The sequence below is a fragment of the Phoca vitulina genome, unplaced genomic scaffold (genome assembly GCF_004348235.1).
Source record: "Phoca vitulina isolate PV1807 unplaced genomic scaffold, GSC_HSeal_1.0 scaffold38, whole genome shotgun sequence".
Taxonomy (NCBI): domain Eukaryota; kingdom Metazoa; phylum Chordata; class Mammalia; order Carnivora; family Phocidae; genus Phoca; species Phoca vitulina.
In genome coordinates, this window is record NW_022589741.1 from 14508150 (window position 1) to 14521683 (window position 13534).

The following is a 13534-nucleotide window of genomic DNA, read 5'->3' on the forward strand; positions in this document are numbered from 1 at the left end:
CGGTCTCTCCCGTTTTGGAGTCTCATTTCGCTGTCTGTGCTCCAGTTTATTCTGCGTTCCAGTTCTGGCGACAGTCTGTACATTTAGCTGCAGCTCCGTGTATAAGCCATGCTCCGTCAGCATCCAGCAGATTGGAAGCAGTTACACTTCCCTCGTCTTAATGGGGCTTTTCTCCCACAGGGGACACTTCAGGTTTGCTCTTTCCTCACTGTGTACACCTTGGGGGGGACAGGCGTCCCTTCCTGAAGGCCAATAACTATTTCTTGTAGTAGATGTTAGTATTTTCCTTTCTCTGCATTTTAGGATATTTTACTATTTTTGTCTCCTGCTTACACTACAATAAAAAAAGATTTGATGCTATTTTCTGAGAGGCTAGGAAAAACCAAGAACTTCAAAAAGCCTGGAACACCCTAGCCAGGGGGATCTATAATAAGAATCCGTGAAGTCAAGCTGAATTCTGTAAATCAAGGAGAGCAGGGAAGCTAGGATGAGAAGACGCTTTGACAAATGTTCGTCTCCACTTCTGTGCTCTCACTCACGGGGATTTGTGTGGATCTGTTCCCCAGGTGTTCCAGGGTCTACTGGAGCACCACGGACGCGCGCAAGCGCTGTGTGTATACGTGCAAGATCGTGGAATGCCGTCCTCCAGTTGTAGAGCCGGATATCAACAGCACTGTGGAGCACGATGAAAACAGGACCATCGCCCACAGTCCCACATCTTTTGCAGGTGAGTCTGTAATCAGGGTGGGACTCGAATTAGATTGGGGGAGTACTGTGATTGAAGGTGGGGAAAGTCGTCTCTCTGGGAGGTCTCATTTGTTTCTGTTTTGATCTTTACCTAATAGCTTGCTTGGTGTTGGTTCATTTGTTTGATATTTTAATTGGACCTTTTTTAAAAGTAAGAGTTTTTCTTCCCTACCACAGAAATTGCATCTAAAGAAAGTCAAAACACAGCTGAAATTGTAAGTCCTCCCTCACCAGACCGACCTCATTCGCAAACCTCCGGCTCCTGTTTTTATCACGTCATCTCAAAGGTCCCTAGGATTCGCACACCTAGTTATTCTCCAACACAGAGATCCCCTGGCTGTCGGCCGTTGCCTTCTGCAGGTAAAGGACCTACCTCATTGACTAACTTGACCCAAAAAGGTCAGCTCAGAGATGAGCTTGTGATTCTTTCAGGCCACTCTATCTTAGTGGCTTTTGCTCATTGAGTCTTGATTTGCAGTTTTCAGTTATAAGCCATTGCCAAGTCATTGAAAGCAATGGCCACCACACATTCGTTCTCTCTGTAATAGACTTTATTACTTTTTCTCTCTTGTTCAGGAAGTCCTACCCCAACCACTCATGAAATAGTCACGGTGGGTGACCCTTTACTCTCCTCTGGACTCCGAAGCATTGGCTCCCGGCGTCACAGCACTTCTTCCTTGTCACCCCAGCGGTCTAAACTCCGGATCATGTCTCCAATGAGAACTGGGGGTACTTACTCCAGGAATAGTGTTTCCTCAGTCTCTACCATCGGGACTGCCACAGATCTTGAGTCAAGTGCCAAAGCAGTTGATCATGTCTTAGGACCACTGAATTCAAATACTAATTTAGGGCAAAACACTTCCACCTCTTCAAATTTGCAAAGGACAGTGGTTACTATGGGCACTAAAACCAGCCACTTGGATGGGTCTTCCTCTTCCGAAATGAAGCATTCCAGTGCTTCAGACTTGGCATCCAAGGGCTCCTCTTTGAAGGGAGAGAAGACCAAAGTGCCAAGTTCCAAGAGTTCGGAGGGGTCTGCACATACCGTGGCTTATCCTGGCATTCCCAAACTGGCTGCTCAGGTTCATAACACAACACCTGGAGAATTAAATGCTAGCAAGATCGGCACTTTCGCTGAACTCTCTTCAGGGCCGTTTTCTTCTAAAGAGGCCCTCTCCTTCCCCCCACTCCATCTGAGAGGGCAGAGGAATGATCGGGACCAACACACAGATTCTAACCAATCGGTAAACCCCCCTCCCGATGAAGACGCGGGAGTCAGAACCTTGAAGCTATCTGGAGTGAGCAATAGATCATCCATCATCAATGAACACGTGGGATCTAGTTCCAGAGACCGGAGACAGAAAGGGAAAAAGTCTTGTAAAGAAACTTTCAAAGAAAAACATTCCAGTAAATCTTTTTTGGAACCTGGTCAGGTGTCAACTGGTGAGGAAGGAAACCTAAAGCCGGAGTTTGTGGACGAGGTTTTGACTCCTGAGTTTATGGGGCAACGACCGTGTAATAATGTTTCTTCTGATAAGATTGGAGACAAAGTCCTCTCTATTCCGGGAGTCCCCAAAGCTCCATCCATGCAAGTAGAAGGGTCTGCCAAGGAATTACAGACACCCCGGAAACGCACGGTCAAAGTAACACTGACACCTCTCAAAATGGAAAGTGAGGGCCAGTCCAAGAATACCCTGAAGGAAGGTAGCCCCGTTTCCCCTTTGCAAATAGAGTCCGCATCTCCTCCCACAGAACCAGTTGCAGCCTCCGAAAGTCCAGGAGATGGTCCAGTGGCCCAGCCAAGCCCCAATGATACCTCATCCCAGGATCCTCAGAGTAACAACTATCAGAATCTTCCGGTACAGGACAGAAACCTGATGCTTCCAGATGGTCCCAAACCTCAGGAGGATGGCTCTTTCAAGAGGAGATATCCCCGTCGCAGTGCCCGGGCACGCTCGAACATGTTCTTTGGGCTCACCCCGCTCTATGGAGTGAGATCCTACGGTGAAGAAGACATTCCATTCTACAGCAGCTCCACAGGCAAGAAACGGGGCAAGAGATCAGCTGAAGGACAGGTGGATGGGGCCGACGACCTGAGCACCTCAGATGAAGATGACCTATACTATTATAATTTCACCAGAACAGTGATTTCCTCAGGTGGAGACGAGCGGCTGGCATCCCATAATTTATTTCGGGAGGAGGAGCAGTGTGACCTTCCCAAAATCTCACAGCTGGATGGTGTCGATGATGGCACGGAGAGCGATACTAGCGTCACCGCCACCACGAGGAAGAGCAGCCAGATTCCAAAAAGAAACGGGAAAGAAAACGGAACAGAGAACTTGAAGATCGAGCGACCCGAAGATGCCGGGGAGAAAGAACATGTCATTAAGAGTTCCGTTGGCCACAAAAACGAGCCAAAGATGGATAACTGCCACTCCGTAAGCAGAGTGAAAACACAGGGACAGGACTCCTTGGAGGCGCAGCTCAGCTCATTGGAGTCCAGCCGCCGGGTCCACACGAGCACCCCGTCGGACAAGAACCTCCTGGACACCTACAATACCGAGCTCCTCAAGTCGGACTCGGATAACAACAACAGTGACGACTGTGGGAATATCCTGCCCTCGGACATTATGGACTTTGTACTGAAGAATACTCCTTCCATGCAGGCTTTGGGCGAGAGCCCAGAGTCCTCTTCGTCGGAACTCCTGAATCTGGGTGAAGGTTTGGGTCTCGACAGTAATCGGGAAAAGGACATGGGTCTTTTCGAGGTCTTTTCTCAGCAGTTGCCGACGGCGGAACCCGTGGACAGTAGCGTCTCCTCCTCTATCTCGGCAGAGGAGCAGTTTGAGCTGCCTCTGGAGCTGCCGTCCGACCTGTCTGTCCTGACCACGCGGAGTCCCACCGTCCCTAGCCAGAATGCCAGTCGACTGGCTGTAATCTCTGACTCAGGAGAGAAGAGAGTGACCATCACCGAGAAGTCTGTGGCCTCCTCTGAAGGCGACTCGGCACTGCTGAGTCCAGGAGTGGATCCCACCCCCGAAGGCCACATGACTCCAGATCATTTTATTCAAGGACACATGGACGCAGACCACATCTCCAGCCCTCCTTGTGGTTCGGTGGAGCAAGGGCATGGCAACAATCAGGATTTAACTAGAAACAGTAGCACCCCCGGCCTGCAGGTACCTGTTTCCCCTACTGTTCCTATCCAGAACCAGAAATATGTGCCCAATTCTACTGAGAGTCCTGGCCCATCTCAGATTTCTAATGCAGCTGTCCAGACCACTCCACCCCACCTGAAACCAGCCACTGAGAAACTCATTGTGGTTAACCAGAACATGCAGCCACTTTATGTTCTCCAAACTCTTCCAAATGGAGTGACCCAAAAAATCCAATTGACCTCTTCTGTTAGTTCTACACCCAATGTGATGGAGACAAATACTTCAGTATTGGGGCCCATGGGAAGTGGTCTCACCCTAGCCACGGGACTAAATCCAAGCTTGCCAACGTCTCCATCTCTGTTCCCTCCTGCTAGCAAAGGATTGCTCCCCATGCCTCATCACCAGCACTTACATTCTTTCCCTGCAGCTGCTCAAAGTAGTTTCCCACCTAACATCAGCAGTCCTCCTTCAGGCCTACTTATTGGGGTTCAGCCTCCTCCAGATCCCCAACTTTTGGTTTCAGAAGCCAGCCAGAGGACAGACCTCAGTACCACAGTAGCCACTCCACCCTCTGCACTCAAGAAAAGACCCATATCTCGTCTACAGACCCGAAAGAATAAAAAACTCGCTCCCTCTAGCACCCCTTCAACCATTGCCCCTTCCGATGTGGTCTCTAACATGACCCTGATTAACTTCACACCCTCCCAGCTGCCAAACCATCCCAATCTGTTAGATCTGGGGTCACTTAATACGTCATCTCACCGAACTGTCCCCAACATCATAAAAAGGTCTAAATCTGGCATCATGTATTTTGAACAGGCACCCCTGTTACCCCAGAGTGTGGGCGGCACAGCGTCCGCGGCGGCGGGCGCGTCCACCGTAAGCCAGGATACTGGCCACCTCACCGCGGGGCCTGGGTCCGGCCTGGCGTCCGGTGCCTCCGTCTTGAATGTTGTGTCCATGCAGACCACAACCGCCCCTGCAAGTAGCACGTCCGTTCCGGGACATGTTGCGTTAACCAACCCCAGGTTGCTCAGTGCCCCGGATATTGGCTCAATCAGCAACCTTTTAATCAAAGCTAGCCAGCAGAGCCTGGGGATGCAGGACCAGCCCGTGGCTCTACCGCCCAGCGCGGGAATGTTTCCACAACTGGGGGCAGCGGCGTCTAGCATCTGCGTGCTCCCCTCTGCTCAGACTGCGGGCGTCGCAGCCGCCTCTCCTTCTGGGGAAGCGGAAGAACACTATCAGCTTCAGCGCGTGAACCAGCTCCTTGCCAGCAAAACTGGGATTCTCCCGTCCCAGCGCGAACTTGATTCTGCTGCAGGGACCCAGGGATCCAACTTCACCCAGACAGGAGATGCTCCTAATAGCATGGGGCTAGAGCAGAATAAGGCTTTATCCTCAGCTATGCAAGCCAGCCCGGCCTCTCCCGGGGGCTCTCCATCCTCTGGACAGCCCTCAGCAAGCCCCGCGGTGCCGGCTCCCACTAAACCCAAACCAAAAATCAAACGGTTTCAGCTGCCTTTGGACAAAGGGAATGGCAAGAAGCACAAAGTTTCCCATTTGCGGACCAGTTCTTCTGAAGCACACATTCCAGACCAAGAAGCCAGCACGACATCCCTGACCTCAGTCACAGGGTGAGAGATCGAAATATTAGCTACTCTGGGTAGGTGGGATTGTTTTTGCTCTGGGTGAGAGACTGTTGAAGTGGCAGTTTTCCTGGGAAGGACACTCTTCTCTCCACGTTGCATTACTCGGGGCTGTTCTGGGTTTTGACTTTTTTTTTTTTTTCCCTCACAGTGGTGATTTATAGAGCAAAATTTAGTGCCATCCGTGGGCAGTTTGTCTCTTGGATAGAACCACATCTCTAATTACGCTTTGTCTTTGGTTTTTTTTTTTTAAAGATTTTATTTATTTATTTGACAGAAAGAGACACAGTGAGAGAGGGAACACAAGCAGGGGGAGTGAGAGAGAGAGAAGCAGGCTTCCCGCTGAGCAGGGAGCCCGATGTGGGGCTCGATCCCAGGACCCTGGGATCATGACCTGAGCCGAAGGCAGATGCTTAACAACTGAGCCACCCAGGCGCCCCTGTCTTTGGGGTTTTTTTGGTGGGAGGGGTTGTGGGGGGTTTTTGTTGTTTTTTATGGAGGGTGGGGACGGGCAGAGGGAGAGAGAGAATCCCAAGCAGGCTCCATGCCCAGAGCGGAGCCCAATGCGGTGCTCAATCTCAGAACCCTTGATCATAACCTGAGCCGAAATCAAGAGTCGGACTCTTAACCGACTGAGCCACCCAGGCCCCCCTTTGCTCTGATTTAAAACGATGCTGCTGTTTGCTCTTGGGTTTGTTGCTTTTGGGTTTTGTTGTTGTTGTTGTTTGGGGATTTTTTTGCTGAGTCTTAGGCTACTGAGGGATGATGATTATTCCTGTCTGGTGGGCAAAGCCACCTGTTATAGATCCTCATGAAGTCCTTTTTGAAAGCATGGGGTGTAACATGCATTGAGTACACAGGTGAAATTTTACATATGTGTGCACCCATGTAGCCACCATTCTGATCAAGATAGAGAACATTCCTAGTGTTGCAGAAGGCTCCTCGTGCCTTCTCTTAGTCAGGATGCCTTCAAGGTAACCCCTGGCTAACTTGTTAGAGGCACAGAGTAGTTTTCCCAGCTCATAAATTTTATCAGATCCTGATAAGAGTCATTTCTTTAGACTGACCTCCACATTCAGTACCTATTTACTGGTGGTTTTTCTTGAAAAGATCCAATGATTCTGTTCCAGGACTCCAGGAGCAGAGGCTGAGCAGCAGGACACAGCTAATGTGGAACAGTCAAAGGAGTGTGGGCAGCCCACAGGGTAAATACGAAGATCGTTTGTCTAAGGTTAAGCCCTCCGTTTTGTCCACCTCATTTAAAAAATAATTCTTCCTCATTTGTATTGTTCTTGGTACCAAAGTTTTTTTTTTTAATGGAAGTAATACATACTTACAATTTTTTTAATGCATAATTACTTAAATAATAGATAAGTGGTTCCATGTTCGTCCTGCCTACCCTCCTCCCTTCTGTTCCCTAGTAATAACCATCACTAATAATGTGTTTCCATCCATGTACACGTTTCTATACAAATACAGATACACACAGTGTGTATATGAATATATATATACCTTTTTTACATAAAATGAATAATGCTATCATTACTGTTCTGTACTTGGATTTTTTTTTTTTTTACTTATTTAAACAGCCCCTTATTGATATGCATTTGGGTTGTTGCCAAGATATATTTAATTTTCAAAAATGAAAATTGGTTATGGTTTACTGGCTCCTGCAGCTTGCTTTTGTTTTTAGTTAAATCAGTTAATTTACTTAAGTAACTCCAGAACTGCTTCTAACAAGTGTCCTTTCATTTTTTTCTAATACCGAGGGTATGAGAAAAATTTCAAGGACATAATCTACAAACTACAAAAGCCCAAACTTAATGTCAATATTTAGGAAAGAATCTCGTAAAAGAGAGTTTTATGTTACGTACCATACAGTAGTGTGGTGGTGTTTATCCAACAGGTTATGTACAAGACACCCCATGGTCTACTTCTAGTAGTTTATGTAATTGATACAGTGGTATGGCCGGCGTGGACAGTTTTTATCTTTGAAGAGTAGCTGTTGTTACGTCTCACACTGGGTTTTCTTCTCATTTAGGCAAGTTCTTCCTGAGATTCAGGCAACACAAAATCCAGCAAATGAGCAAGAAAGTACAGGTATGTGGGTGGGTAACAGGTTAGAATTAGAACTTCGAAGTCAAAAGTACTATAAAAATTGCCTGCATTATCTACAAATTTTCTAAATTAAAAAGTTTAAGCTCCGAAGAAGTTAAGTGATTGGCCAAAGGTGTAGACTAACCAGGGCATCTATTCCCTGGTCCGGTGCCCTTCCACTATAGAGTCCGGGACATCTGTCCATTGTTCTGCTCTACTTGCTTTAACAACAGTGTGGTCTTCATAGCTAGTGGTTACCTGACCCCATCCCTTAGTTGTCACTGAAGAAAAACCATGTATCTGGTCACAACCACAGATTTATCTCCATAGCACTTTCCATCTGTACTACTGAATTTGATCATTAAGAACTGGCCACTTCAAGATTAGAGAGATCTGGATATAAGGTTTGCCCATTTCCATCGAAGGAACTTCCCAGAAGAGAGGAAGATAGAGAAAATGCTCAGGCATAACATTTGGGCTGTAATCACATTCTGTTGGTTGGCTCATTCCTCAAGAGGACAGAGGCACCTCTTTCTGTCAGAATGCAGAGCAAGGTGGTGGCAGACTCTGGAGCCAAATGGGTTGAAATCTCAGCTTACCACTTACTAATTATGTGAACTTGGGCTAGTTACTTACCATCTCTCTGTCTCAGGTTTCTCACCTTTGAAGTGTACATAATAATAACACCTCCCTGGGTCATTGTGAGGTTTATCTGAATTAATCTACAGGAAGTTCCTAGAAGAGTGCCTCGTGTATAGTGCTTCATTCATATTAATCATTATTATTTTTTAGCTTTGACCTTATTGAGGGCAATTGCTTATTGAAAAACTATCAAATTCTCATACCAGAAACTACCACAGAGACAGCATGACTTCAGGTAAAACAAAACAAAAAAACCTAGTTTTAGTCACTTTCCAGCTATGACCCAGGGCAAGTTGCTCCACATCTTTGAGTCTTGGTTTTGTTATCTGTAAATGGGAGTAATCATACCAACTGTGAAATGTTGGTAGGCTTGAAGATAATGTATCAGTGCTCAGTTTGGCCCCTATTTTCTCCCTCGTAGAACCTAAAACAGTGGAAGAAGAAGAAAGTAATTTCAGCTCTCCACTGATGCTTTGGCTCCAGCAAGAACAGAAGAGGAAAGAAAGCATTGCTGAGAAAAAGCCCAAGAAAGGACTTGTTTTTGAAATTTCAAGTGATGATGGCTTCCAGATCTGTGCAGAAAGTATTGAAGGTGAGTGGATTAAATGAGGCCCCCGGCTGGCTCAGTCGGGTGGTGCTTCTGACTCTGGGTCTCAGGGTCATGAGCTCAAGCCCCACGTTCAGTGTAGAGATTACTTTAAAAAAAAAAAAAAATGTGGTTGGCTCACCAGTGCAAGCTCTGTCTCAGCCAGCTCCACACTGACTTGTGTTAGTACTGTTGATGTGGGCAGTTCGTGTGCTTGGTGTTGCGGAAGATACTTGACACCATTATCCGTCTAACTCGTCCTTAAGAAGTTGGTGTTATTGGAGTAATAGTCCATAACGTAGCAGAGCACGTGAGACGTCTTCTCTCTCCGGTCGTGTTTTCTACCACTTCCCTGTGTACCTCAGATGCCATTCTCTCTCACCCCTGTGCCTTCACCCAATTCTTCCCTCTGCCCAGAATGTTCTTTTACCCTGGCTTATCTGGTGAACTCTACCTTGTCCTTCAGGGTTCAGCCTGGAAAGTCTTCCCTGACCTTCTGAGGCAGATAAGCACTCCCATTCCCTCCTTTCTGCTCCTTTTAGAATCCTAAATGCTTTTCTTATAGCTTAAATTTTGTTTTTATAAAGTCTGTTTACTTTTTTACGTCTTACTCAACAGGGAACTTCCTAGAAAGGCTGGCATTTTATTTTCTCGCTCCTCTTTGTATCCCAAGCATAGAGGTGTTCATTAGCTACTGAAGGACTAGTGAATGTTATCTAGGCAGTGAATAATAAAGGAGTTTGAAGGAAAGATCCCTGGGGCTGAGTTAGGGTTGTCGAACCCAGGAAGAATGGTAGAATAGAAGAGTCCCTTAAAGGAGATGATAGAATTTGGGTTAGGAAAAGAGGAATGAGAAAGGCTTTCTAAAAAGGGACATCAGCAAAGTTAGGATTGCACGTGGTGGGTTTAGAGTGCCCTCAGGTGGGAGAGGATGTTGAAATCCCAGTCAGGTACTAGTGAGAGAGAAAACTGCAAAGGTGGATTGGGCACTGGTTTTGGAAGGGCCTTCAGTGCCAAACCATGAGGCCTTTGAAAATCTGGGGACATGGAATAAAAGCAGAATTTCAAGAAGCTTACCGGGGTAGCTCCCTTTAAGGTGGACTAAATTGGAGACATGAGGTGGCAAGAGCTCACTAATGAGGGCATCGCTACAGCGGAGATGTCAGGTCATAAAGCCCGTTCCCAGCAGGAAAGAACAGACACTCTTCAGGACTGCTTGAATATGGAGAGTAGAGGAGTCCATTGTGACTCTGAAGATTCAGGCCTGGATCACTGAAAAAAAAAAAAGATACGTAAAAAAGAAAAGATACATAAGGAGAACAGAAAGACTACGTTGAGTGTATGAGTTCCACGTACAACACACTGAGTGTGAAGTGGTGGTAATGAGCCCCACAGACAGTAGGAGATCCTAGAATCTTAAGTTGGAGCTGGAAGGGATTGTAGAGGTTTTCTAGTCACACCCCCTTAGTTTTACAGAACAGAGGTTTAAGGTCTCCCCGTAGTCTGGGTTAAATCGTTAACGCTAGTATTGTTTTGTTTAGAGGCATAGGGCGTAGAAGTGATATCCAGCATTCAGGTTTGGGACCCAGACTACCATCAAAGGATGTGAATGCTTTGGGGATTCAGGGGTCATTTTCAGAAGGCGTGAGCCTCCTGTCTAACTGTTGGATAATGCACCTTCTCGGCCGCTTTCTTATGCACGGAACTCATCGAAACTAAGAAAACAACAAAAAGCCATTTTAGCAGGGTGTTTTCACCCTGTAAGGATTCTAAGCTCAATGCTTTTGCTTGCCACTGGTGTTACAGATAATTGATGGAATATTTTATTTCCTCACAGATGCCTGGAAGTCGCTGACAGATAAAGTCCAGGAAGCCCGGTCAAATGCCCGCCTCAAGCAGCTCTCGTTTGCAGGTAACGACCACAAGGGGTGATTGTACTCCCGTCTCAGAGTATTCTGGTCTAAAGCTATAGAGTTGATTCTACAAAAGCATCAACCTTTTTTTAAAATAATTTTTCACAACTTCGTTGAGATGTAATTCTTATACAGTTAACCCATTTAAAACATACAGTTCAGTGGTTTTTAGTCTACTGACAGAGTTGTGCAACCATCACTATTGTATAATTCCAGAACATTTTCATCATCCCTCCAAGAAACCCCATACTCATTAGCAGTCATTCCTCAGCCCCAGTGCCTGGCCACCATTAAACAACTTTCTGTCTCCAGGGATTTATATGGACTCATACGATGTATGGCCTTCTGTGACTGGATTCTTTAGCATAATGCTTTCAGGCTTCCTATCTGCTGTAATATTGCATTGGGACTTTATTCTTTTCTTTTTTTTCTAAGCAGATGAATTTCTTTATTGAGGTAAAATGTATATAACATAAAATTTACCATCCTAACCATTTTTAAGTGTACAGTTCAGGGGTGTTAAATGCATTCACATTGCTGAGCAACCATCCATCCATCCCATAACTCATTTTTTCTCTTGTAAAACTGAAGTTCCCCATTCTCTCCAGACCCTGGCAACCACCGTTATTCTTTCTGTCTTTACTATTCTGATCACTTTCAGTACCTCATGTAAGTGGAATTATGTAAGTGGGACTGGCTCATCTCACTGAGCATAATGTCTTCGAGGTTCATCCATGTTGTAGCATATTGCAAAATGTCCTTCCTTTTTTTTTTTTTTTTTTTTTTTTTTAAAATTTTTTTTTTTTTTTTTTGAGAGAGAGAGAATGAGAGACAGAGAGCATGAGAGGGAGGAGGGTCAGAGGGAGAAGCAGACTCCCTGACGAGCAGGGAGCCCGATGTGGGACTCGATCCCGGGACTCCAGGATCATGACCTGAGCCGAAGGCAGTCGCTTAACCAACTGAGCCACCCAGGCGCCCCAGCAAAATGTCCTTCCTTTTTAAGGCTGAATAGTATCCCATTGTTTTTATATGCCACAGTTTGCTTATTGATCGATCCATCAGTGGGTACCTGGGTTGCGTCCACGTTTTAGCTATTGTGAGTAATTCTCCTGTGAGTGTGAGCGTACACATAGCTCTTCAAGACCCTACTTTCCATTTCTGGGGGGCAGATGCCCAGAAGTGGAATTGCTCGATCATGCAGGAATTCCTTTTTTTTTTTTAAATAGTAATTCCATCTTTAATTTTTTTTTTTTTTTTTGAGGAATTGCCATACTGTTTTCCACAGTGGCTGTACCATTTTACATCCCACTAGCAGTGCCCTAGGGTTCCAATTTCTCCACATCCCCTGCTTTTTTGATAGAAGCCCTCCAAACGGGTATGAGACGGTATCTCATTATAGTTTTAATTTACCTTTCCCTAATGATTCATGACATTGAGCATCTTTCCATGTGCTCACTGGTCATTCGTAGATCGTTTTTGGAAAAATGTCTATTCAAGGCCTTTGCCTGTTTCTTAATCAGGCTTTGTTGTTGTTATGGTTGAGTTTTAGGCGTTCTCTCTATATATTCTGGATATTAATCAGAGAGATGATTTGCAAATGTTTTTCCCCATTCTGTGGGCTGCCTTTTAACTTTGGATAGTATCTTTTTTTTTTTTCTGATTGGTGAAGGAAATATTTAGGAGGCAAGAAAGTATAATTTAGTTTTTGGTTTTTTGTTTTTTTTTTTAAGATTGTATTTATTTATTTGACAGAGAGAAAGAGTTCAAGCAGGGGGAGAAGCAGACTCCCCACTGAGCAGAGAGCCCGATGCGGGGCTCGATCCCGGGACCCTGGGATCATGACCTGAGCCAAAGGCAGATGCTTAACGGACTGAGCCACCCAGGCGTCCCTGTTTTTTAAAAAATATTTTATTTATTTATGTGACAGAGAGAGCACACAAGAGAAGGGAGGGGGAGAGGGAGAGGGAGAGAGAATCTCAAGAGGACTTCACGCTGAGAATGGAGCCGGATGTGGGGCTCGATACCACGACCCTGAGATCATGACCTGAGCCGACATCAAGAGTTGGACGCTTAACCAACTGAGCCATTCAGGCACCCCAAGAAAGGATAGTTGTACATGGCCTCTCCCAGTAGTCACTTTGAACTGATTATTGATAATATGTGTAAAATCCTGCCCCTGGAGTAAGCCCGTGTCCTAAACTCTGTGTTCTCGGCCTCACACTGAGTAGCCGTCCCCCCCCCCTTGTTTTTGCCAACGGGACAGAAATTCCTTTGATTTATCCATGTCCTTTACTGCCACATGGAATGGTGGTAAGAAACCATGAGCTCTGGAGGCAGAAAAAAACAGTACAAACTACATTTCTGCCCCTTTGTGATCAGTATTATATTGAGTGCAAGCTAATTGACTTCTCTGAGTCTCAATCTCCTTATCTAAAAAGGAATATAGGGGCGCCTGGGTGGCTCAGTTGGTTAAGCGACTGCCTTCGGCTCAGGTCATGATCCTGGAGTCCCGGGATCGAGTCCCGCATCGGGCTCCCTGCTCGGCAGGGAGTCTGCTTCTCCCTCTGACCCTCCTCCCTCTCATGCTCTCTGTCTCTCATTCTCTCTTTCGCAAATAAATAAAATCTTAAAAAAAAAAAAAAAAAATTTAAAAAGGAATATAAATGTGACCTCAAAAATTTGTGGTGAGGATTAATTAAATAATGAACTTGTTGTGTCACCTATACTCAAATAAAAATTTTT

At 45.8% G+C, this 13534-nt stretch overlaps 1 protein-coding gene across 1 annotated transcript in view; it reads left to right on the forward strand.

Moving 5' to 3' along the window:
- KMT2A (lysine methyltransferase 2A) overlaps positions 1-13534 on the forward strand; it is a 78165-nt gene that overhangs the window by 56568 nt on the left and 8063 nt on the right. Inside the window, 7 exon segments of the mRNA XM_032427999.1 lie at positions 567-727; positions 925-1107; positions 1324-5542; positions 6685-6759; positions 7596-7654; positions 8715-8885; positions 10717-10791. Of these exon segments, the coding sequence (XP_032283890.1) occupies positions 567-727; positions 925-1107; positions 1324-5542; positions 6685-6759; positions 7596-7654; positions 8715-8885; positions 10717-10791 (4943 nt within the window).